Genomic DNA, 25,063 nt, shown 5'->3' on the forward strand with positions numbered 1-25,063 from the left:
CTAAAGCTAACACTGAATAAACACAAAAATAAAGCTAAGAAGTTGCATGGATGACTGAAATTCAAAAAAGTAATTTCAATCATTAGTTTTCATCTTGTCCCAGTGAATCTAGAATTGTCAATAAGTAAAGCCTTTCTCAAAAAATCTTCAAGGTTGATAAGACTTTGGTGGTTAGTCAATCAAAGGAATCTCTTGTTAAATCTTTGATTAACATCTATCCTCAGCCTATTTCCAAAAGTGACTGTTATCTTCCTAGGATAGGTAAAATATTTGAAATATTTTTGTAACTTCAATTTTCTGGCTTTAGTTGTTTTTCTTAATCTGGAGGATTTGGACCAAGTCAGTCATCAGTCCTTTCAGGATTAAGGTCAGCTGTCTAATCTCAATTGAGTCCCACGGGATGACTTTACAACCAGGCTCAAACAACCTCAGACCCTAAAATGTTCCTAGGATTGACAGAAGACTAAAAACTCTTCCAAATATGGCCAAAAAAGTTTAATACTATTAAATATTATTTTCATGTTGGGATAAGAGTGACAACAAAAGTTATTCTTTCTTAGTTTTCTATTTACTCAAAGAAAATGTATATGGCACAATTTCTTTTCAGATTATGTTAATTTTTATCATTAGTATGTATACTAAATACTGAAAAGTAAAAAACAGCACTGATACTCAAAATGACATTTAAATCTTTATTGATATCATTTTGGTTATGAACTAATCAAACTACATATTCTTCCAAACTGTATTCTTACAACTTAAAGCCAAGAACTTTTCTCAGTATTAAAACTTCCAAAAAGGGTTGAGTTACCTATAAACATCAGGCACGATTCTAAGTTCTGAACCAAAAAATACTTTTAATGCAATTAATATTTTTCAAAATATTAAATGGAAAACTTCCAGTTTCCATTTATTTTTCAAATAAAAGCCACAAGAAATTAATTACTATGTTATACAACTTGCTTATATCAAGTTATAAAGAAAAGCATCATGTCAATTGCTAGGACCTCAAATTAATACACTTTAATTTTTTTAGGTTCTGTATAGTTTGATTTACTCTTTGTTGTAAAACTGCTAACTTGAAATAAGGACTCTGTATAGACACCATATTTTGAAATCATGTAGCTAATATATCCATAATATTTTATGATAGTAGCATCACATTCATTAATTTTGTTAGAAATTATTCACAGGTCCTAAATACTAGATGATTAGAATGTCACACTAAGGAAATTACCCTTATTATTCTAATTATATAAATATCTAATAATTATATCTCAGAAATAAAAAGATATTCTTTAATATTGACCAAATACTTAATACATTTTGTAATTAAATTTCTACTGGCTTTCTGTATTTTAGCTAACCTAATATAATCTAATAATCAGTTTTTCTTTTTTACAACAAAGCAAGCATTTAGTTTCTCTTGTGATAAATCCCAAACTTTTTTTTTTTTGGTTATCTTTAGAAAGACAAGAATATAGTTTGATACAAGAAAACAAGAAATGTTTTTAACAGTTGTATTATCTTGTCATTGGGAATCTACGACTAAGCTTCAAAAAACAATAACAGGGATGAAAAGATACAGAGAAAGAATTCCATAAAATAACATTAAAAAAAAAGGGCAAAAACTCACTCTAGTAGTTTTGCCTGGAAAATTCCATGGACAGAGGAGTCTGGTGGGCTACAGCCCCTGGGATTGCGGAGTTGGACGTGACTAAGCATGCGCACACGGAACTGAACGGCACTGCACTAAGATATAGTAATAGGTAACCGAACTGCAAGTAGATAAAGCAGTGGATTAACACACTGGAGAAACACGTATCAGAAACATTCATCAGATTCACAAACACCAAAAAGAAGAGAACATCAGCACACAAAGATGAAACTCATCAAACTACAAAAGGAAAAACGAAAATTTTAAAAAAGGAACAAAGAAGAAACAAAAAATTACCTGGAAAACAAGGTTTACAAAGGCAATAAATACACACCTATCAGTAATGACCTTAAATGTCCATGGATTAAATGCTCCAATTGAAAGATGCAGAGTGGTTGATAGGATAAGAAAACAAGAGCTTTCAATATGCTGCCTACAAATGACCCGTCTGGGGGGAAGGACACACATAAATTTAAAGTAAGGGGATGGAAAAAAGATATTTCTTGCAAATGGAAATGACAAGAAATTGGAGGCAGCAATACTCATTTCAGAAAAAACAGACTTTAAAACAAATGTCATAAAGATAGATAAAGGACATTATATGAGGATTAAAAAAAAATCTGGATCCACATTGAGTTTATGGACTAAAGAGTTAATATTATTCCAAAATGCCTTCATGTTTTAAAAAAATCAATACTCTATTACACTGTACATATGAAGGCTCATTGAACTATTCTACTTTTGTGTGATTGAAAATGTCCATAATATGAAATAAGAAAAAATGTTCTGTCAACAGCAAATGAACAGAAATGTTCCTTTGACTAATAATCCTATAAATTCAATACTGCAGAAGCTTAGTATCTGGAAGAAGTTTCAGTAAACTCTGTCACAATGTCAAGCAACAAACTAACGTTTTTGTTGTTATAATTTCTTTTCACTGCCTCTAATATTTTATGTATTTTAAATGTATTTTATTCTTGCTTTAGTCTTACTATATTTGCTCTTGGGAAATAGAATAAAAAGCAGAAAAGGTCCTATTTAAAAAAAAGGCAAAGCAAAAAATAGCACACAAACATTTGGCATAGATTATAACTAGCTTATAAAACTCAGATCTGCCATTTTGACACTGATTAAGCTGACAACACATATTAGCTGCCTTGTCTACTATATTGGTTGACCATTAAAAATATTAATTAGATTGTCACCTACCTGGAGTCAAGATTTTTCAGGAATTAGTTCATTCTTTCTTTGTAGCTTAGGCTTATTGATCATAGAACTTTATAGCTGTTAATGTTTTCTTTTATGATGTTGTCATCATGGCAAATTACAATCTTGAAATGCTTTTTAAAAAATTACTGATTTGAACACAATGTTTCCTAGTAAAATTTTGGCAAAATTGAAAACTCTTAAGTTATCTCCAACATATGTAACCTTCTTTGTTTGCTTATTTTTGTTTAAATTAAAAACTTGGACCACGTAAAGTTTAACTATGGAAGGTTTTTTAAAAAAATTGGTTTAATTTTATTTGAGAGAATCTCTTTTCAAAAATTATCTATTATTTGTATATCTACAGTGCATAGTATGATGGTACACAGTACATTTTGATAACCCCTAACTATTATGAACTATCCAATTAAAAGTTTTAAAAGGATGAACATTTGAATCTTCTAGTTCCGTATTTCTCTGATAAAATGTGAACAAAAATGTATTTTCTAGCCATGTCTTAAAAATTAACTAACTGCTTAATTTGTTCTGTTTGCAATGATTGTCTCCTTAACAACATCTTTTTACTTTTGAATTCTTTGGGGAAAATAGGAACTGTTGGCATAAGCACTTTTTGACCACAAGAAAGAAGGCTGGAAATCTTGTTGCTGACATTGATATCTGATATGGGAGGGTGAGGGTTCACATTTAAGGGTGGCAGGAATCCTGGTCTGGTTTGTGTACTGTTGTGATCTAAAGGGAAAGCTCCTGAACCACGCCTTTCTAAAAGGGCATGAGTTCTCCTGCTCAGGGGACCTGGGGGGATATTCTCCAACAATTCTTTGGACCCTGATAACAAGGAAGAAGATGGCGAGAGAATCTTTTTCTTTCCTATAAGTGCTTTGCCTTCGTCTGAAGCTGCAGGGGTAAGACCAGCTGAGAGCTGGGAATCAGAGCTGTAGTGATTTGCTCCTGAGTTTCTTTTTTGAACTATACTTCTTAGGGTGGAAGCAAATATTGTCTGGTTAGAATCTGGGTCCTGATCCACTGGGATGTCAATGCATTGCTGATTTCCTTCCGAAAAAAATGACTGATGATTTACTTCATCAAATGACATCTTTCTTGAGCTGGCCTGATCAAAGGCTCTTAGCAAATGCGCGGTGTCTTTTACGTCAATACTTTGGTGCCTAGTAATGAATCGCTTGGAAAGTGCCAGCCGGTTGGCTTTGTAAGATAATTCTTCCTCTGGAGTAATATCCTGAAGCTCCTCTTGTAAGGAGGCCACTCTGTGCATTAATAAAGGAGGACTCCTGATCCAGTGAGGAGCCTGAGGGAGCTTGGGCCCATTAGGGGTTAGAGCAGGCTTCCTCACAGGGGAGCCTCGATCCCCAGTATCATCACTGCTTCCTGCAGGCTCCAGATCTTTAAAGCCAAAAAGTGTCGTTTCAGTTTCAGAAGAATGTGAAAGTGGTGATGAGGCTGTTTTTAAGTCTATTTCTGAAGGAGTGGCACAGGTGGCTGGAGTATGACACCCATCCATACCCCCAGGAGGCATATTTAAGTACTGTTTGGTGGTGTGCCTGCCAGAGGGCGATTTTGCTGTCGTTATGATAATGACCTCTTTCCCCTTTGCCTTGCAAGCACTAAGGAGAACTTTCAGGGTCTCTCTATCTTCTGAATTTATAGCATAAACCAGGGCCGAGGAACTAGAATGATCTTGCAAGCTGAGGTCAGCCCCGCTCTTTAGGAGCAACGAAACAACTTCAGGACCAGCTTTTTCTAAGCAAGCATGCATTAAGGCAGTCTTCCCAGATTTGTCCTGTATGTTGGGATCAGCATTGTTTTCTAACAGGTACTTAACCATTTTGGCTTTACTGACACTCTGGTGATCAACATGTTTGGTCTTACAAGCAATCATTAAAGGTGTTTCCCCACGGTCATTGCTCTCATTGATGTAGGCGCCGCCTTCCAACAAGAGTCTTGTAAGGCGAAGCCGGCTCTGATGGACCGCTTTAATTAGGGAATTTCCATCACTGGAAATTTCTACACATTCATCCATCTTCAAAAGTCAGAATCAATACCTGGTTATCAAAGAAGATGAAGAACAAAAGATCAGTTGGAATCAATGTCTCAATTTATATTCATGTTGTTATTCACAATTTCTGAAATATGTCTAGGGAAAGAAGACATAAATAAGACTCTTCTTTAATAAATACAGAGCAAAATAGTGAATTGCAAAATTTAAAAATAATTTTAGAATAGTAACAACCTTTAGGGCATTCAAACTAAGATTTACTTTAAAAATCTTCATTGAATATTTATGATATAACACTAGCCTGGTATTTCTCTAAATCCCACATTAACTAAATAATCATCATCTTATTTTCTACTTGGAAAAAACATTTTAAAAATAATATTAAAATGCAAATTTAAGCAAAAAAGCCAAATTTCTGTGTAACTGCAACTGAATCAACTAAAATAGAGCATGTTTATGATAGCTTAATATAAAATACTTCTTAGCATTAAATTACTTAAACATGCTCTTCAATTAAATAGTATAATTAAGATCTAGATTTCCAATTTGAGAGGCATTTTGATGTTTCTTTTAAAGGATGAAAAAATATCTGGACTACAAGATGTTAGAAGAACTGACGTGTCTGACACTGAGATAGGAATGATGAGCATGTGATTATGCATTTTTCTTGATTCCATTATTTAAATCACATACTGACTAGGTTACGGGATTAGCAATGTACTACTGGGTTAAATTTTGACAGCTGCTCCAAAGGAGTTTTCTAGGCTAAAACAAATGAAGACATGTAGACTTCATAAACATTTTATTGTTATCATTAAAACGGAAAATGATTTATGTTTAATTTATTTAAATCATTTAGATTCAAACTCACTCAGCAGATACTTTCATGAGGTGGTAAGAATTATATCTTTATCAAGAGCCAAGGAAATGTTAGTTTTACAACAGTCCTTGAAGCTAGGGATAAAAAGCAAATAAACGTTTATGTAATATTTAAGTCTATTTCATTTAAATTGGTAGCTCTGATAAATTGAGAAGGATTATTTATTCTACTCATTTACTTTTAAGATTAAGGATATTGGACATGAATTTCTATTGGATAGTAAAACAGATAATAAATATGACTTCTCAAAAGAAAGAAGAGATGAAGAGAGCAGAAAGAAAGTGAAGAAAAAAGGGATCGACATGTACACAGAAATTAATTCAGTGATAAACAGCTATAAGCTCTTAATATTGTGATGGGCGCTGAGCTATAACGGTACAGGCCCCAGCCCTGAGGAGCTTATACAGCTGTTTGGAACACAGCTGTATATAAAATCATGAGAACACACAGACTTTAACAGTGTGAGGATGGAATGGGGGCTTCACAGAGACCAGCCATTTGAGCTAAGCCTTGCTGACTGTGAAAGAGTTTGGCAGGCAGAAAAAGGGGGAACGGACAAGTAGAGACCACTCCTGTGCAAAGACCTGAAGACTTTAATTAGCACAGTTATTTATCACAGATCAGGCTTTATACCAATACAATAATCAACTTTAGGAAAATACTTCAGCAGATGATTATGTTTAGGGTGATACGGCAGAACAAACACATCTAATTTTTAAACCTGCCTGAAACCCCCTGAAAGTAAAGTTTTGGTTTTTTTTTTTTTTTTTCAGAAAGACATAAACTCACAAAGATAGCAGGAAAAGGACAGAAGATGACAGCAACGTTTTGGAAGCCAGAAAGCAAGCGAGCCAGCGGTAACTGACTCAGCCAACCTGAAAAGGCTGTGTGCCTCGAGTCATCGGGGCAGAGTTGAGAGCTAACCCGCATACACTACAGGATCCTCGGAAGAGGCAACAGTTGGAGGCTCTGGAACTACTAGTGAGCAAGTGGAAAGTACAGCCCTCCTAGAGGGTTAGGAGAAGGACTGTGAGAGAGGCAGTTAGATCCCTGGGACTTGCTACAAGAAGCGTGGTGGTCCTACCTGAAACTTGTTAAATGTGCAAAATCTCAGGCTCCGACCCCAGACCTACTGAATCGGAGCCTACGGTTCAACTAGATCCCCAGGTGACTTGTATGCACAGTAAAGTTTGAGAAACACTTAGCTACTCCAAGCCACTCGGAGACAGAAGACTGTCATCTCCCACCTCAAAAGATGTCCAGTTTATTCTCCACACACGGTAAAACGGAGAATCTCTGGACTGCGAGACACTGGGTATATCTGAGGACAAGAAAACAGGAGAATAAGTGACTGTATGCTTCTTGTTTAGTCACTAAGTCATGTCCGACTCTTCTATGACCTCATGGAGTGTGGCCTGCCAGGCTCCTCTGTCCATGGGATTTCTCAGGCAGGAATACTGGAACAGGCTGCCATTTCCTTCTCCAAGGGATCTTCCCAGTTCAGGTACTGAACCCTTGCAGACCCACATCTCCTGCACTGCAAGCAGATTCTTCACCACTGCGCCACAACAACGATGGTATGCCTACTGACCATCAATATGAAAGGCCTCACAGCACTGCCCCCCTACTCAGCTTCAAGAAGGACCGCAGCCGTATCTTTATTCTTCAGAAGAAAACAGAATAGGCTTCTCTCAAGAATGTGACCTACCAAGGAGAAAATACCTCGAGTACTGATCACGGGATTCCTCAACATGCCGCCCAAATCATCCCACAGGGTGATATAAACGTCACACACATGCTCAAAGCTTCACATTAGCTTTTTAACCCAAGCCCTTTAATCACGAGCCTGAAAACAAAAATGCCTCTTATATTAAAGGTAGAGACCAGAACAAATAGAAAATGTAACCTGGAGAAGTCCAGAAAATGAAAACTTCCAAAACTCATTATCCTCAAAAGGATAAAAAGATACTGTAACCATGAAACAGGGATACCAGTCTATTAAAAAGAATATTCAGAGACCATAAAAAGCTCTCAAAAGATAAAAACATGATACAAACTGCAAAAGTCAATAGAAGGGTTGAATAATAACGTTGATAAAATCTCTAACACAGTCAAGCAAAAAGAATAAAAAGAAAAAAATGAGAAAATTAGAGGACTAGATCAGAAAATCCACGATCCAACTAACAGAAGTTCCTGCTAGAGAAAATCGTGGGGGTGGAGGAATGGGTGAGCAGGAGAGGAAATGATGAATAAGATCAAGACAATTTTCTAGATGTGAAGGACACAAGTTCTTGAATTTAAAGGGCCCAATTAGAACACAGCACAATGGATGAAGGCAGACCCTGACCACAGCACATGGTTGTAAATTTCCAGAACACTGAGAACAGAGAAGATTCCACAAGTTTGGAGGCAAGTAAGGGGAGTGGAATGGATAAGTCACCTTGTAGAGGATCAAGAACTACAATGGACCCAGATATATCAACAACAATAATGAGAGACAACAGAGGATATCTTTTTTTTTTTTAATGTGAAGGATAAATGATTCCCAGGTTAGAATTCTCTACTAGCTAAACCACTAGGCAATAATTAGGAATCACTTTCAGCTGAATCCCAATTCACTTTCAAGAATCTACTGAAGAATACTTTCTATCAAGATGAAATGGTGGAACAAGAAAGAAGAAACGAGATCTGGAGATCATCAGAGGAGAAGCAACAAAGATCCCCAGGAAGATGGTGAGATGCCAGGATAATGAATGTGGACAGGCATCCTCTTTGAGATCATACTCCCATTTTACCATCTTGTTAACTTAGGACCAAATGCCCAGGTGAGCCTGACCCCAGTTCTTTACCCAGCTTGCTTTTTCCTCACCATATCTCTGCTCTCCCCTCCATGCTCTGCTTTCTGGGGCAAGCAATGACGCTCATTTCAGCCCTGCTCAAATGTTCTGCTTTGACCTGCTCTGAGATCTGAGGATAAGTCATGGTGTGTGTGTGTTTATGTGTGTGTGTGTGTTAGTTGCTCAGTCATGTCCAACTCTTTGAGACCCTATGGACTATAGCCTGCCAGGCTCCCCTGTCCATGGAATTCTCCAAGCAAGAATACTGGACTGGGTAGCCATGCCCTTCTCTAGGGGATCTTCCTGACCCAGGGATCAAACCTGGGTCTCCTGGACCACAGGCAGATTCTTTACTGTGTGAGCCACCAGAAAGCCATGAACTCAGGAGGAGAAAGACTCAAAACCCACTGCCTTTGGATATCCAGTATCTGGTCGACACTGTAGCCTGCCAGAGGCCTTGTCATGGTAAACCCATGTTTCCCAGGATTCACTCATGACCTTGCCCAGAAGGGCTCTCGTAAACTCTCAGGGATGCTGAGCTGAACTGAGATCCAGAGACTGTTCAACTTATCTTCTCCTGAGAACTTTTTGCCATATTTTGGCAATACTGATCTTCCTTTATTCAACTAATTTGTGCTTGCTACCTAGTTTACCAAAAAATAGTCTACTTAAGGATTATATACAAGTGGGAAACTGGGAAAAAAGAAGCAAAGGGAATGATCTACATAACAGTTAAGACCAAGTGACCTCTTGGGAATCAGGAGAATAATGCACTTTGGGAGGGACACGGAGAGGTTTTTAATATTCACGTGATGTTCTGTCTCTCAACCTGGATGGTGTGTATATAGGTGTCCATTTTATTTTTATTCTTCAAATAGTATATACTTCATATACTCCTCTATACGATACTACTATTCTCTATTGTAAAATGAGACATGTATACAAAAAAGAACATAATATTTATGTAAGAATGTCTCATAATTAAAATTTATAAAGGGCCATATTAGGTTTCAGTTTTCACAACATAAATCACTTTTTGTGGTGTTTTCAATAGTATTTACACCTAGACTTTCAAGGTATTTCAGCTAGTCAGCTCCTATAAACAGTATTCAAAAGGATATACTTATTCATTTCCACTTCAGTTTCATTAATGATGTTAAGCAAAGAACAACCACTCAATATATGTATCTATAAATACAATGAAAGTAATACATAAAATACATCATTTTTGTCCTCTGTGCAACCTTCTAAAAGAGCTATTCCAGAGCCAGATGTACCTGCAACCTAGGAATTTATGGTTGGCTGACAGATTGGGGCCCAATTCAGAGGTCTATTCAGAATGTGAAATATCTGAAAAGAGCTCACATGAGACAGTGATCACAGAAATACCTTCTTTTAGCATTTTTCATATATTTAAATGGATTTAATAAAGCAAAGCGATTTATAGAAATGAGCTGGAACATAATATAAAATATAAAAACTACTCTGTAACTGCCATTAAAGAAGAGGTAATAGTATCAATCATGTAAAAACACCTCTGACCAAAAGTAGCATTTGAGAGAGATATTCAAATGAGAACCAGTTGCCAGATACCAGATTTCAGTATTAAATATAGTTTCTAGTATTGGAGCCAAACCTCTTTCTTTTTTTTTTTTTTTAAGTTTTAAAAGAATCTTTTGGAACAACATCCAATTTTTTCACCTATCCTCATGTACAGACCTTTCTTCACAGTGCTAAACCTGGCCACTTCCTGCCATAACTTTCTCTCCCACAGGGAAAGTTTCCCTTTCAATGGGAGAAGAAGGGGAGCTGGCTGGGATGTCTAAGCCAGGTAGTGGTTCCACCGTGGTCCTGTGAAAACAGAAGATGCTGTGGGCTCCAGGGCTGGAAGTGGCACCACTAGCTGGCGGCAGCTAGCAAGGATGGCTACCATGCGGCTGTAGGCAGATCCCGCCCCTGAGTACTGCCGGCTGTCAAAACAACAAGGCCTAACTTGCTCATTATAAAGACTTCTAAGCTACTGGATCATCGAAAAAGCAAGAAAGTTCGAGAAAAACATCTATTTCTGCTTTATTGACTATGCCAAAGCCTTTGACTGTGTGGATCACAATAAACTGTGGAAAATTCTGAAAGAGATAGGAATACCAGACCACCTGAACTGCCTCTTGAGAAACCTATATGCAGGTCAGGAAGCAACAGTTAGAACTGGACATGGAACAACAGACTGGTTCCAAATAGGAAAAGGAGTAGGTCAAGGCTGTATATTGTCACCCTGCTTATTTAACTTATATGCAGAGTACATCATGAGAAACGCTGGGCTGGAAGAAGCACAAGCTGGAATCAAGACTGCCGGGAGAAATATCAATAACGTCAGATATGCAGATGACACCACCCTTATGGCAGAAAGTGAAGAGGAACTGAAAAGCCTCTTGATGAAGGTGAAAGAGGAGAGTGAAAAAGTTGGCTTGAAGCTCAACATTCAGAAAACGAAGATCATGGCATCTGGTCCCATCACTTCATGGCAAATAGATGGGGAAACAGCGGAAACAGTATCAGATTTTATTTTTTGGGGCTCCAAAATCACTGCAGACGGTGACTGCAGCCATGAAATTAAAAGACGCTTACTCCTTGGAAGGAAAGTTATGACCAACCTAGACAGCATATTCAAAAGCAGAGACATTACTTTGCCGACTAAGGTCCGTCTAGTTAAGGCTATGGTTTTTCCAGTGGTCATGGACAGATGTGAGAGTTGGACTATAAAGAAAGCTGAATGCCAAAGAATTGATGCTTTTGAACTGTGGTGTTGGAGAAGACTCTTGAGAGTCCTTTGGACTGCAAGAAAATCCAACCAGTCCATTCTAAAGGAGATAGGCCCTGGGGGTTCTTTGGAAGGAATGATGTTAAAGCTGAAACTCCAGTACTTTGGCCACCTCATGCAAAGAGTTGACTCGTTGGAAAAGACTCTGATGCTGGGAGGGATTGAGGGCAGGACTGTAGCCCCCAGAGGAGCTGTCCACAGGGATTCTCCAGGCAAGAATACTGGAGTAGTTTGCCATTTCCTTCTCCAGGGGATCTTCCCAACCCAAGGATCTAACCCAGGTCTCCTGTATTGCAGGCAGATTCTTTACCAACTAAGCCACTGGGGAAGCCCACCATATCTCTAACTCACAGGCTATTTAAATAACATAAAACATTTGAAATGTTGTTTTTCTAGAATCTATAAATAATGTTTGCAAACATAAATGGAACCTAATAAGTGAACTATGGAATAAGATACCCCTTTAAGGGCATTTTCCTTATAATTTCCAAATACAATAATTTCAGCATTAAAGATATGAGTAACATAAGGTATTAATTATTAAACAGCTGGATAAATTGCTTTTATTTTAAAATTAAATTATCTTTAACAAGGCTCATGATTCATCATGGCATATTTATTCTACTCTTTAACAGCCTCGCTCAATCTTCTCCAGGGGATCTTCCCAACCCAGTGATCGAACCCAGGTCTCCTGCATTGCAGGCATGTTCTCCACCATCTGAGTCACAAGGATGGTCTCCATCTCCCAAGGCCCTTCTAAAATTACCATTTATTTTTTTTAAAGATATCTATTCTGAAGAACAAAGAAAACTGAAAGAGGGTAATATCAGATGATCAATTTCAAACATGCTGAGGAGGCAGAGGTGCGGGTGGCATGGTTAACTGCATTAACATAGTAGAAGCTACATTGTAAAGCCCCTCAGGGAGGAGGCCCCAGCGAGAAGGGAACCAGTTTACCAGCAGGACCCCGGAAGCTTAGGACATGGAGGTTCCAAATGACACAGAAATTGGCAATGAGGCACAGGGCTGAACATGACAGGATGGTTGGATAGAACAACTGGACCCCCAGAACTTTACACCACCCCAAGTAGACAACCACTCTCCTAGGCAAGAAGTGAAGAGTTGTTCTCTAAACAGACTGATCAGGAAGGCTTCAGCCTTGGAAGCCACGTGCTGAAAACGGAAGAAACTCAGAGTCTATAGGCTACATGGTGCAATTCCCAGCTCGCCGCCCTGACACCAGGGTACTGGGAGGTAGGAAAAAGAAGTAAAAGGCATTGGATCTCAGAATTATGAGCCCTATTAAAAAATCTCTATAGATAAATGAAGCAATTCAAATCATAACCACATTCGCCCCTCCAGACACCCACTCTAAATGGAAATAGAAAGTTACCTGAAAATGTTATTCAAAATTTCATACTTCACTTATGTCTTTTCTCTCCTTGGATGAGTTTTCTGTCAGCCAGCTGTCAGTTCCTACTAAAGGAAATCAAAGCTATTCAGAGCTACATAAATACCAATAATTTGTTCCACACATCTCTCCCATTTGGAGTCTAGTTTTTTAATTCCCTGTTAAGGAAGACATCCCCACAGTGTTTGTGCAGTTAATCATGTTTCACTGATTATAAATCTGTTAAGTGTTAGGAGTGGATTCTACGCAGGGCAATCCTGTGTGTGTGCATTTTCGCACACACACACACGCACTCACGCACACAGGACGCAGCCTGCCCTGCAAGGACTGTTGAGCTCTGGCATTTACCTGGTCTGCCCCATTCTGTGCTGAGGTCTGCCCCATTGATGTGGCTGAGAGGGGAAAGGTCAGAGAACTCCCAGAGTTACTTCTCTTACCCTCCTGCTCACCAGGACTTAATAGATGTTCCCATGTTCCTTCTCTTATGTCTCCTTGTATCTTAGATACCGGCTTCCCCCACTTTATCCCCACTTTAGGAATGGGGAAACAGAGGAAAGTAGAGTTCTGTTTTGAGTACCTTATTTGTGTGGTATCTACGGACTTCCCTAGTGGCTCAGCAGTACAGAATCCTCCTGTAATGCAGGAGACGCGGGGTGGGGGTTCAATCCCTGGGTCAGGAAGATCCCCTGGAGGAGGGCATGACAACTCACTCCAGTGTTCTTGCCTGGAGAATCCCCACGGACAGAGGAACCTGGCAGGTTATGGACCGTAGGGTCGTAAAGAGTCGGACATGACCAAAGTGACTGAGCACGCACAACCTTCATTGCCATTGGGGCCAAGGTGCTTTAGAAGTCATCATGGAGATAACAGGCTTCGTCTTCCCTGTGGCATTTTTCTCCCCAAGCCACCCCTAGTTTTCCTGTCATTCAGGAAGAAATTTTACTTTCCTTTGAGCATCTTAGTCCACCTCCAAACAGGATCTATGCTTCCTCCCAAAAAGTTATTAATATTTATCTGGCCATGGTGAGGAAGGGCAGCAAGGGGCGGGGGCGGGAGGGGTGTTGGAAATTAACAAATGGGTTTCAAGGAGGAAACTCAGTCCCTCACCTTTGCCCCAGGTTACCCTGTCTTTGTGCTGCCTGCAGGGGACCAGAGCATGCTCAGAGGGGGCAGCAGGCAATGTGTCAAAGCCTGGGGCTCTGTCTCCTCCCAAGTTACCAGCCCTGGAGAAGCTGTTCCTCTGAGCCTCTGTTTCCCCATTCCTAAAGTGGGGATAATATTTACTGACAATGACAGTGAGGATTTTATAAGATCCTTATATATTTGCCACTTAGGAATTCAATCATGACAGTTTCTTAACATGCATCACTAAATGTGAATGCTCTGGGCTAGGGGGTCTGAGAATGGGAGCTAAGGTGCCTATAACCAACAGGTCCTCCAGCTACTATGGGCCTAATATGGAGAGCTTGCTAATTAGATCCCAGGCTCCACTCCCCATAGGGGGTGCTTCTTGTATACACTTGGAAAAAATCTGCGACAAGCTCGTCCCCCAGTCCCACTTCCTATTAGCTATCAGTCCCTGCCCGAGGCTCCCCACCAGGCTGTCTCCATCATTCTACCTCCAGGGCATCTGAGGCTTAACTCTGCCGCAGGAGCGAAGGGCAGAGACAACTGCCCTGCCTCAGAGTGGGCAAAGAGAGCCCTCAGATCTACAGAAGAGTACAGCCTTGAGTTACAGCAGCCGAGGTACTGGAGGTCTCCTGCCCTACCCTTCCCAGACAGGTCTGAGAAAGTCCAGACTTGCAGTGGGCGACCCAGGCCAGGATGTGGAGGCCAGCTGCACCTGGAATGAGGCAAGCCTGCCTGCCACCAGCAAAATACGTGTCTCCTTCCCTATGCAAGGGAAGGGGCAAAGTTAGAACAAAAGATGCCACTGAGATTGTCCCAGGGAACACCATGACTTGCCAGGTAAAGTGTTCTCTGGCACCGGGCTCCTAAGAAATATTTAGAAACGACCCAAGCTGGTAAGGTTTGCTGTCTTTCCCACGCGCACCCTCAAAGGGCTGGTTACTTCTACTACTGCAGGCGACCCCAGGTCTCTGGTGCTGGGCCCTGGGGAAGCTGCACCCCCACACCCCTCTGCAGAACCCTCATCCCCGCCAACCCCGCCTTCCCAGCACACACACATAAAGACATGCAAACCTATACCTCCAAGTCTCAGGGAACCAAGGTGATGGGATTTCCAGGCTGCCGAGGATTCTGGCGGCGTCTTCACAGTCCTCGCGGCCTCCGGAACGGAGTTGTTGCCTCAGTTTTTCCCGAGAGCGGGGAGGGAGCGAGCCCGAGGAGCTGTCGGAGAAGGGCACAGGAAGGTGACTGGGGCGACAGCGTCGGGACACCGATGGGGGCGGGGTGCGCGTTTCGTCGCCTCTGCTCCGAGCCAGGGCACAGCTGGCAGGCTGAGGCGATGGCCATCCACGAGAAGGGGTTCTGACCAGAGTCGCTGCGGAGCTGTCCCCGCACCGCCCGCCCGGGGGACACGGCCCTCCTTCTGGGAAACAGCACGCCCGAGAGGAGAAGCCATTGCCCCTCTGCTGGGGACAGGCGCACCTCTGGACCCCGGTTCTCCGACAAGGGGCCTGGGGTCCTGGTGCCAAAGCTGTATGGCCCCAACAGGCTCGGGGGGCCCGGCGGCCGGCCCCTGTGCGACTCGCATTTGTTAAGACAGCGACTGCAAACGGCTCCGCAGCCCCAGCTAACCCGCGCCCCGCGCCCGGCCCGCACCTCCCACAGCCAGGCGGCCGCAGGCACCTGCGGAGACGCGCCCAAGTCTGCCCCTCCGACCCGCGCGCTCTGGCAGGCGAGCGCGCGCCGTTCCCGCTGCGGCGCCGACCCGCGCCCGCGAGGCCCCTGCCCGAATCCTCTCAGATACCCTGCGGCCGCCGGCTGCCCTCATCACTTCCCCAGCGCTGCAAGGCCGGGAAGGACGCGAAACTCGCTCGCCCGCGGGGTCCGAGCCCGCGCCGCCGCAGAGCCCCCGCCAAGAACGGGCGGGGACTGCGGGAGGCGCGAGTGTGGGCTTGGCGAGTGCGGGTTCCGCGGAGCGCGCCCGGCTCGGCGGGGCAGGGTCTGTGGAAAGGACCCTGCGCTCCGGCGGCCCTCGGTGGGCGCCAGGGCTCCGCAGTGTCAGGGCGCGGGAGATGCCGGCTCCCAGGGCCCAAGTATACCCGGCGGGGCGCACGGAGGCCCTGGGCCCGGGCTGCGCGCTCCGCGCCCTCCTCCCGGCAGCCGACACGCAAACCAAAGTTTTCCTAAGTGCAGCCCGCACAGCCGGCGCCGCACACTGACCTGCGACGCGCTGTCGAGTCGGCGGGGCGCCTCCCGCCTTCCCGTTCCGCTCCGACCCTTCGCGCCGGTGGACCCAGGGCGCCGTCCGGGCTGGGATGTTGTCTCCGCTGGCTGCACCGCCGCTCGAGTCGCAGATCCCGGTAGGTGCAGCTCTGTCCCCGACCCCGCTCGGCGGAGAGATGCGGGCAGCGGACCCGGAGCTGCGAAGCGTCGGGGCGGGGGCCGGGAGGCGCGCACCTCGCCAGAAGCCCGGGCTGCGCCTCGTTTCCGCTGGGAGTGACGCGCGGGTTCTGGGCTGTGCTGCAGGTGGGGGCGGCGGGGCCAAAGTCTGTTCCGGCCCCGGGGGCCGAAGTGTGGCCTGTGAAGCCCCGCCTTTTGTCCCCTCGAGTATCCTCCACCCGATATCCTCACACCCCAACCCGGCCACCGCGCTTTGGCTACAGCGATCTTTGGCTCAGAGCAGGGGAGGCAGGGTTTTTTCCACTGCAGGGCGTCGGTCACCCCGACATAACTGCTCTTGGTTCCCCCTGTCCATATCTGCATCCCTCCTTCTAGTTCGTATCCACACGGCTGGTCCACGTGTCCGTCCCCCACGGGTCTCCCGTCCCCTTTCCCGTCCCTGTCCCCTGTTTTGGTAAAGCCAGAATCTCACTTCAGGTTGAGGAATTCATGGGAGCAGCTGTTCTTTCGTTTTTGTGAGTTTATAACTTGATTCTAGTATTATCAAAACATTAATACATATTGACGTATATTTTACCTGTGAAGCGACTCTATGGAATTAAAAAGAGACGAATTTTAAGAGAAGCAATGATTTGAAATCATTTATCAGGAATCACCTGGTGGAGAAAGGACCCTGACGGTCTTTTATGGTTGTTCAGATGACATCAGTTAAACGTAATTTGTAGTTTAGAGTTCTTAAAGGGGGAAAGTAGATTTAACTCTGAGCGGATTATTTAGAAAAATAATCTGCTAAAATTGGCCCTTTGGTAAGTATATGTTAAGTTCATAGGTTATTTTAACCTAGAGTTGAGCTCTACGGAGCTGGAGTCCTAGGTTTGGATTGTCCGTTGCCCACATCCATTTGTTTGGGGAAATCAGAGGTCACAGGAAGGAACTGGGCAAATTTGCATGAAGGCACAGGTCTCCTTTCCCCCATTAAAAAAGTTTTTATTAGTGTATAGTAGATACTTGGAAAATACCCTGATTCTGGGAAAGATGGAAGGCAGGAGGAGAAGGGGACGACAGAGGATGAAATGGTTGGATGGCATCACCAACTCTATGGACATGAGTTTGAGCGAGCTCCAGGGGCTGGTGATGAACAAGGGAGGCCTGGCCTGCTGCTTCCATGGGGTCAAGTAGAGTCAGACACCACTGAGGGACTGACCTGAACTGAACTAAACTGATAGTAAATATTTAATAGGTATGCTTTTCACAGTTTCAATGATTTTACTTATACTAATGCATCATTACAGAGAAGGCAATGGCAACCCACTCCAGTACTCTTGCATGGAAAATCCCATGGATGGAGGAGCCTGGTAGGCTCCAGTCCGTGGGGTCGCGAAAAGTCGGACACGACTGAGTGATTTCACTTTCACGCATTGGAGAAGGCAGTGGCAACCCACTCCAGTGTTCTTGTCTGGAGAATCCCGGGAATGGGGGAGCCTGGTGGGCTGGTGTCTATGGGGTTGCATAGAATCGGACACAACTGAAGCGACTTAGCAGCAGCAGCAACGCATCATTAACATCCAGAGACAGACTATTGCCAGTTCTCCAGGAGACTGTCTCTTTTTTTCTTTCTTCTAGGGGGCAGGGTAGTAACTTCAACCAGCATAGATTACTTTGGCTTATATTTACACTTTATAGCAGTTGAATCATGAAGAATATACTGTTTCTGGCTTCTCTCTCTTAAGACTATGTTGAAGAGGTGCATACTATCTATAGATTTAGCTTGTTCATACTTTTATTTATTTATTCATTTTTGACAAGCAGTGCAAGTGAAGAGTCTTAATCACTGGACTGCCAGGGAAGTCCCTAGCTTGTTCCTTCCTTTTGCTGTATAGTATTCCACTGTGTGAATGTCCCTCAGTTCACTCATCTTATTACTGATACACATTGGGGTAATTATTACAGATAATGCTGCTAGGAATGTTATAGCAGATGTCTTTGGTGAACATATATACACATTTCTTGTTGGGTATGTACCTAGGAGTGGAATTGTGAGTCATAAATAGGCATATGTGTAGCTTCTGTAAATATTGCCAAATAGCTTTTCAAAGTAAATTATCTAATTTTCACGCCTATCTTATTAGTTTCTTATTGCTGCAGGGGTTCCCGACCTTCAGGATTTAATGCCTGATGATCTGAGGTGGAGCTGATGTAATAGAAATAAAGTGCACAATAAATGTAATGTGCTTGAATCATCCCAAAGCTATTCCCCTCAACCCAGTGCCTGGAAAGACTGTCTTTCAGAAAACCGGTCCCTGGTGCCAAAAAGATTGGGGACCACTGCTGTAAGAGCTAATCCACTTCCTTGCCTTTTCTTCTTTCTCGAGGCGGCCTGCATCCCTTGGCTGGCAGTCACTTCCTCCCTTCACATCTCAGTTTCTCCCTCGACTCCGCTTCCACTGCCGCACAGCTTTGTGTTCCTCTGCTTCCTTCTGTCCTCTTGCTTCACTCTCAGAAAGACTTTTGTGATAATACTGGGCCCACTCAGATAATTCAGAATAATCTCCCATGTTAAGATCCTTAGTTTAATCACATCTTGCAAAGTTCCTTTTGTAACATATTCATAGATTTCAGGGATTAGGATGTGTACCTCTTTGGGAAAGGCATTTTTCAGCCTACTCTACCTGTCATCAGGGTATTAGAACAGATGGAGAGAGGCTGGACTCAAGGAAAGAAGGATAGTGAAGCCTTGGGATACACTTCACACCTCCCTTCGCCTTGGGAGGATTGGTGCTGTTGACTTGGGTACTGTGCCAGGGCTGGTAGGCAGGAGAGGAAGGCTGATGCTAGAACATCACAATCCTGGACCACCAACATGTCTGAGGCAAGAGGCTTTCATACAAGGAATGAGAGTGCAGGTCAGTAGGCCCAATAGTCTGGGCCTGGGTACCTCGCTTAGTGAAAGGTTGGGAAAGGCTGACTCTCCTCTGTGGGATCTGGGAACAGGAAGATAACAATGGAGAACTGATCATATTTTGCACTGTGGTCAAGATCATGTCAGTGGACAGTGCCCCCAGCCCATGCCATATCCCTGTCCATCATCCAAGCCATGCAGACTGACCTGTTTTGGGGCTGATGGTGGAACTGTAGGGACTGACTTCCCATAGTAGGTGAAGTGAGGTGAGGATGAGATGGGGTGAAGAAGAGTCTGTTCATCTAGGCAAGCATGCCCTGCCTTCATTGTAACTTGAATATTAAAAGGTGAAGACTTTAACAGTCAAGGCTTGAGGATGAGAACATATAGTTTCTACCTACTCCTGGTCTCATGTTAGTTCAGCAAGTGCAACTTGAAGGAAATAGGACAGATGTTATAATCTCCACTTTATTGATGAGACCAGCAGGGCTCTGAGAGGCCCTCTAATTTACTCAAGGAGCCTCAGGAATGGAACCAAGAACAGAATGAGTCTTGCAGTTCTTCCTGTTGTCCTTGGTGCTCCTCCACCTCCCTGCTGTGAGAGATCCACTGAGATCCAGAGGTGATGAGAGCCCAGAGGCAGAATTGACCCAAGGTGTGCAAACCAAATTAAACACATTGTATTTTGTGGGTGATAAAATGGGATGATCTGGAATATGAAACATGTTATCTTCATGGTTTTATACCCTTAATAATATGTTTCGATGGGGTTTTAGGAACAAGTAAAAGTAAATGCCTGTGTTTGAAAAGCATCTTGATCCAAAATCCTTCCAACTATTTTCTGCCTCCCAGAGATAAGCTGAACACTTTGGTCCACTGATGGAACCCCTCCAGTTCTCCTCAAAATAGTGGTTTATAATTCACTTACTATCTGTTTAATTCAGATCTCAAGACAGAGAGGGGATGTGTGGTTATTCTGCCATTTTGAGTTAAAAATCCCATGGTTATCATTATCATACTCATCATCATTATTCATAACTATTTCCTTTCTTGAACAGCTGTTTTTCCCCTGGACTTCTTGTCTTTCTTTCCACCATGCCCCTCTCCCCTTAAGCTTTTCTGTCTTGGCTGCTTACTTAAGTTGTTCCAAGTGCTCAAGGATAGTGTCAAGCCTTTGATATCTCCTTTTACTTCACTCTTTTCAAGTTTTAATTGGCTGCTTTCTGCTTGCTGTCCCCCTAGTGATTCTCCTGGATGGTTCTATATCTTTCTTTTTCTTAACTTCCTCTATTTGTTGATACATATCCCCAGTAACTTCCTAGAAAGTATATATGGAAGGTAAACTTTTGAGTCCTTGCATATCTGAAAATGTCTTTATTCTGCCTGAACACTTGTTTGATAATTTTTCTGGGTATAAAAATTTCAAGTTGAAAATGATTGTTCTTCAAAAGTCTGAAAGCATTCTCTGTCTTCTAGTTCCCAGTTATTAAGAGAAAATCTGAAGCCATTTGGATTTGCGATCTTTCAGTGGGGATGTTTTCTTCCCTCTCTTTTTACAAATATGCAGCATTTACCCCCTGTTTTTTTTTCTACAGTGGTTTAAATTTCACTATTGTTTGCCTTAATCTGTGTCTATTAATATTTTTATGTAATATTTTAGGTACTTAGTAAGCCCTTTACCTGGGCTTCCTACGTGGTGCTAGGAAGCCAATGCAGGTAGATGTAAGAGAAGTGGGTTCCATCCTTGGGTTGGGAAGATTCCTTTGGAGGAGGGCATGGCAACCCACTGCAGTATTCTTTCCTGGAGAATCCCATGGATAGAGGAGCCTGGCAGTCTGCAGTCCATAGGGTCCCACAGAGTTGGACACGACTGAAGCGACTTAGCACACGTGCACACACGAGCCCTTTACATCTGGAAACCCATGTTGTTCAGTTCTGGGAAATTTTCTTAGAAAGCAGTTATTAAACGGTGCAGTAAATATTATATGGGCAATTAAGGTGGTAGGAACACTTACTTGATTTTCAACTGTGAAGGCAAAGCACAGAAGACTTCATATGATGGCAGGGAATTCCTTGCCAGCCTAGTGATTAGGACTCTGCACTTTCACTATCACGGGTACCAGTCAACCCCTGGTGGAGGAATGGAGATCCTACAAGTCATGCAGTGTGGCAAAAAAAAAAAAAATATATATATATATATATATATATATATATATATATAATTTCAGAATAGAAAAACTTTTGTCAACTTTAATAATACAAAAATTAAAATACAGATGACAGAGCACAGAGTTAGGAGAAAGTGAGTGAGAAAGCAGAGTGTGGCTGGTGAAAAGACTATGTTTGATTGAACAAGAAATGATAGAGGTACCCACTGGAGACACTTGAAACAGTGATACCTATTAGGGTATCACTAATAGGTACATTAGTGATATACCTATATCCCCTATATCCCCTAATGGGATATTCCCCTGTTAGGGGAAGCTGTGGTAGAATGAGGCTTTAGCACCATGGGGCCAAACCAGGATTGGTGGGAGAGGGCGTAACCTGTACTGGAGATGGATGAGGGAGCTAGGATTTAAACAGGTAACCTTCCTTGACTATGTTTTCTGCTCATCAGTTCACATTAAAAAAAAAAAAAACTTTTTAAAGGAAAAAAATGTTGGAGATAAGATTCACGTAACATAAAATTAACCATCTTAAAGCCAACAATTCATAGTTTTTGAAAGCCTTAAGTGCTGTGTCTCAGAGCAGTTGTGGGAGACAAAGGACGACAGGCAACACTGTGTGACTGGCTGTGGAGATGGAGGAGTTGGCCAGGGGGGCTCCAGAAGCCCTCCCCCCAACCTCCATCCCCAGATTCCTGGGCCCAGGGGGCTGCTGGGCCCACCAGGAGGGTTGTGGGGGCGTTCTGGATCCAGTTCAGGGAGCATGGAGCTCTCTTCCTCCAGCCTTGACAGCCCGTGGCCCCTGACCTTCTCACCAATACAGGAGAAATATTTAGTTTCAGCTCTTGAGATGCAAATACATTTTTCAAGGCTGTTTTCACTTAAGATTCAAACACACTGAATATAATCTTTGGGGGAGGGTTCTTTTTGGGACAGGAAGGGCTGTAGGAAGACATTAAGCTAAGCTTCTTGTCAGACTGAGCAAAACAGAGTGTGTTTTGCTTCCTCTGTTTATCATTTTCTCCCCCCTGGTTCCTTTCCACTCCTGTCTTCAAGTTTCCCTCTTTGCCCACACTGTCCTAGCACACAGGGAGGCCCCTGGCTGAGCATTCCCTAACATTTTCTAAACCTTAACAGCTGAAAGTAGAGAAAGGCTGCTGTTTCCAAGCTGCCAGCAGTGTTCTGATTCATTTTTGGAGAAAATTGCTTTCCTGTTCTGGGGTGGGGGGTGGGGGGGGCGCGGGTTGGGGGGGGTGCAGAATGCTTCTAATGTGCTAAAAAGATAAGAAGTTAGGGCTAACAGCTCCATTTCAGAGTTCATGCTTGAAATCCATGAGCCTTAGACCTGGATGTATTTAGTCTTCCAAAGCCCTGGCTGTCCACAGACAGGTGCCACACACCATGCCCTACCTGATGGGAGGAAAGAAAAGAGGTCACAAAAGGAGAGCTTCACCATAGTCTTTGAACGTTACCAGTGAAATAGCACAACTCAGATGGGACCTGAACCCACCATCTGTTAACTGAAATCACACACCTGGTCTCAGGACTTACTGAAGCTCAGGTTCTTTATGTCTCAGCACAGAAAGAATTTGGTGAGAGGCAAAATGATAGTTAAGAAGTAGATTTATTAAGAGAGAAACACTCCATAAAGTGTGGGTCCTCTTGGAAGGTGAGAGGCCCGGACATATGAGGTGGTTAGTTTTTATGGGCTTGGTAATTTCATTGGCAAATGAGTGGGAGAAGTCCAACTATTTTGGAGAGCGGATGGGGATTTCCAGGATTGAGGCCACCTCCCACTTTTTGGCCTCTTTCCCGGAACTGTCATGGCACCTTTGGGTGTGTCATTTAGCACATGCTGGGAGATCCAACCAATCCATTCTGAAGGAGATCAGCCCTGGGATTTCTTTGGAAGGACTGATGCTGAAGCTGAGGCTTCAATACTTTGGCCACCTCATGCGAAGAGTTGACTTATTGGAAAAGACTCTGATGCTGGGAGGGATTGAGGGCAGGAGGAGAAGGGGACGACAGAGGATGAGATGGCTGGATGGCATCACGGACTCGATGGACCTGAGTCTGAGTGAACTCCGGGAGATGGTGATGGACAGGGAGGCCTGGCGTGCTGTAATTCATGGGGTCACAAAGAGTCGGACACGACTGAGTGACAGAACTGAACTGAACTGAACTGAGTGTGTTACAATGAGTGCATAATGAGGCTCAAGGTTTACTGGAATCCAGATCTTTTAATCAGTTATGTTGCATCCTCAAGGGCTAGGTTATTCTTTTTAAAGGTTGTGCCCTGCCCCCTTCCCTTCTGTTTCACCAGGTACCAGTTGAATATGCTTTCTGTCCAATCCTTGGTTCTTAAGCCAGGCTGTCTCTTCCCTGAGGGTAGGAGCTGGGCCTTTGTATTTGCTCCATAAGAAGCAGATGAATGTTTAATATGGCACTTCTGGATTGAAGATTGAGCCCTTCAGAGTTGAGAGGTCCTTCTGCATATTGGCTTCTATGACATTATAAAAAGGCTGGAATCTTCCAAATATTAGAAGATGCCTGTGATTCTTTTCTTGGACTTTGTAAGTGGCTTAGCAAACACAACTGCAGGGGCAGCAGTGCAAAGGGGTCACCCAGTTTCAGGACTACTTCCCCAGAACCTAAGTGGGTAGGTCCAAAACCCTATTATGCAAGTCAGAAGCTCAGGACCATGAGGAGAGGCTGTGCATTGTGACGGGAAAGGTTGATTGCATTGGAGGTAGAGTTGGTATCAGAGCTTGACACAGAGAGAATGAGCATTGGACTCTGAGAAGAGGATCCAGGGCAGGCATGATAAAGGAGAGGCTAACTGGAGGACCCTTAAAAAGGGGATAATTGACCTAGGGACTTTGGGGCAATCAAACTATGATCTAGATTTAAATACCAGTAAAGACAACAAAGGTCCATCTAGTCAAGGCTATGGTTTTTCCAGTAGTCATGTATGGATGTGAGCATTGGCCTGTGAAGAAAGCTGAGCGCCAAAGAATTGATGCTTTTAAACTGTGGTGTTGGAGAAGACTCTTGAGAGTCCCTTGGACTGCAAGGAGATCCAACCAGTCCATCCTAAAGGAGATCAGCCCTGGGTGTTCTTTTGGAAGGACTGATGTTGAAGCTGAAACTCCAATACTTTGGCCACCTCATGCGAAGAGTTGACTCATTGGAAAAGACTCTGATGCTGGGAGGGATCGGGGGCAGGAGGAGAAGGGGACGACAGAGGATGAGATGGCTGGAAGGCATCACCAACTCGATGGACATGAGTCTGAGTCAACTCCGGGAGTTGGTGATAGACAGGGAGGCCTGGCGTGCTGCGATTCATGGTGTCGCAGAATCGGACATGACTGAGTGACTGAACTAAACTGAACTGAAGGATAGCTTTGGGCCCAATTCTTATCTCATACAAATCAGGCTATATATATATATTTTTTTTTCATATAAAAAGGAAGTCTAAGACTGTTTCCTTCTTTCTTCTTATTTCAGCTTCAGTTTTCATCTCATGACCACAAAATGGCTGCATAACTTCCAAGTATCATGTCCACATTCTAGACCAGAAGAAGGGTAAGGGTTAAAGAACCAAAGATGAATGCCACCTGTATCTCT

General features: G+C 43.2%; 1 protein-coding gene across 2 annotated transcripts; it reads right to left on the bottom strand.

Moving 5' to 3' along the window:
- Positions 1-678: 678 nt before the first annotated feature.
- ANKRD34B (ankyrin repeat domain 34B) lies at positions 679-15,219 on the bottom strand. 2 transcript variants are annotated; one of them, XM_060415974.1, is made up of 3 exons: positions 15,050-15,219; positions 12,824-12,906; positions 679-4,941 (listed from the first exon to the last, which is right to left on the bottom strand). In XM_060415974.1, exon 3 carries the CDS (start codon positions 4,917-4,919, stop codon positions 3,381-3,383), a length of 1,539 nt encoding a protein of 512 aa, XP_060271957.1. In that variant the 5' UTR covers positions 4,920-4,941; positions 12,824-12,906; positions 15,050-15,219; the 3' UTR covers positions 679-3,380. The 2 variants fall into 2 exon arrangements, with proteins under 2 accessions (XP_060271957.1, XP_027826289.1); XM_027970488.3 differs by having other exon boundaries at positions 12,824-12,909.
- Between the last annotated feature and the right edge of the window lie 9,844 nt (positions 15,220-25,063).

This window comes from Ovis aries, chromosome 5 (assembly GCF_016772045.2).
Source record: "Ovis aries strain OAR_USU_Benz2616 breed Rambouillet chromosome 5, ARS-UI_Ramb_v3.0, whole genome shotgun sequence".
Classification (NCBI taxonomy): Eukaryota; Metazoa; Chordata; class Mammalia; order Artiodactyla; family Bovidae; genus Ovis; species Ovis aries.

Excerpts from the sequence above, each read along its gene's own strand:
- ANKRD34B (XM_060415974.1), bottom strand. The coding sequence starts at position 4,919 with ATGGATGAATGTGTAGAAATTTCCAGTGATGGAAATTCCCTAATTAAA.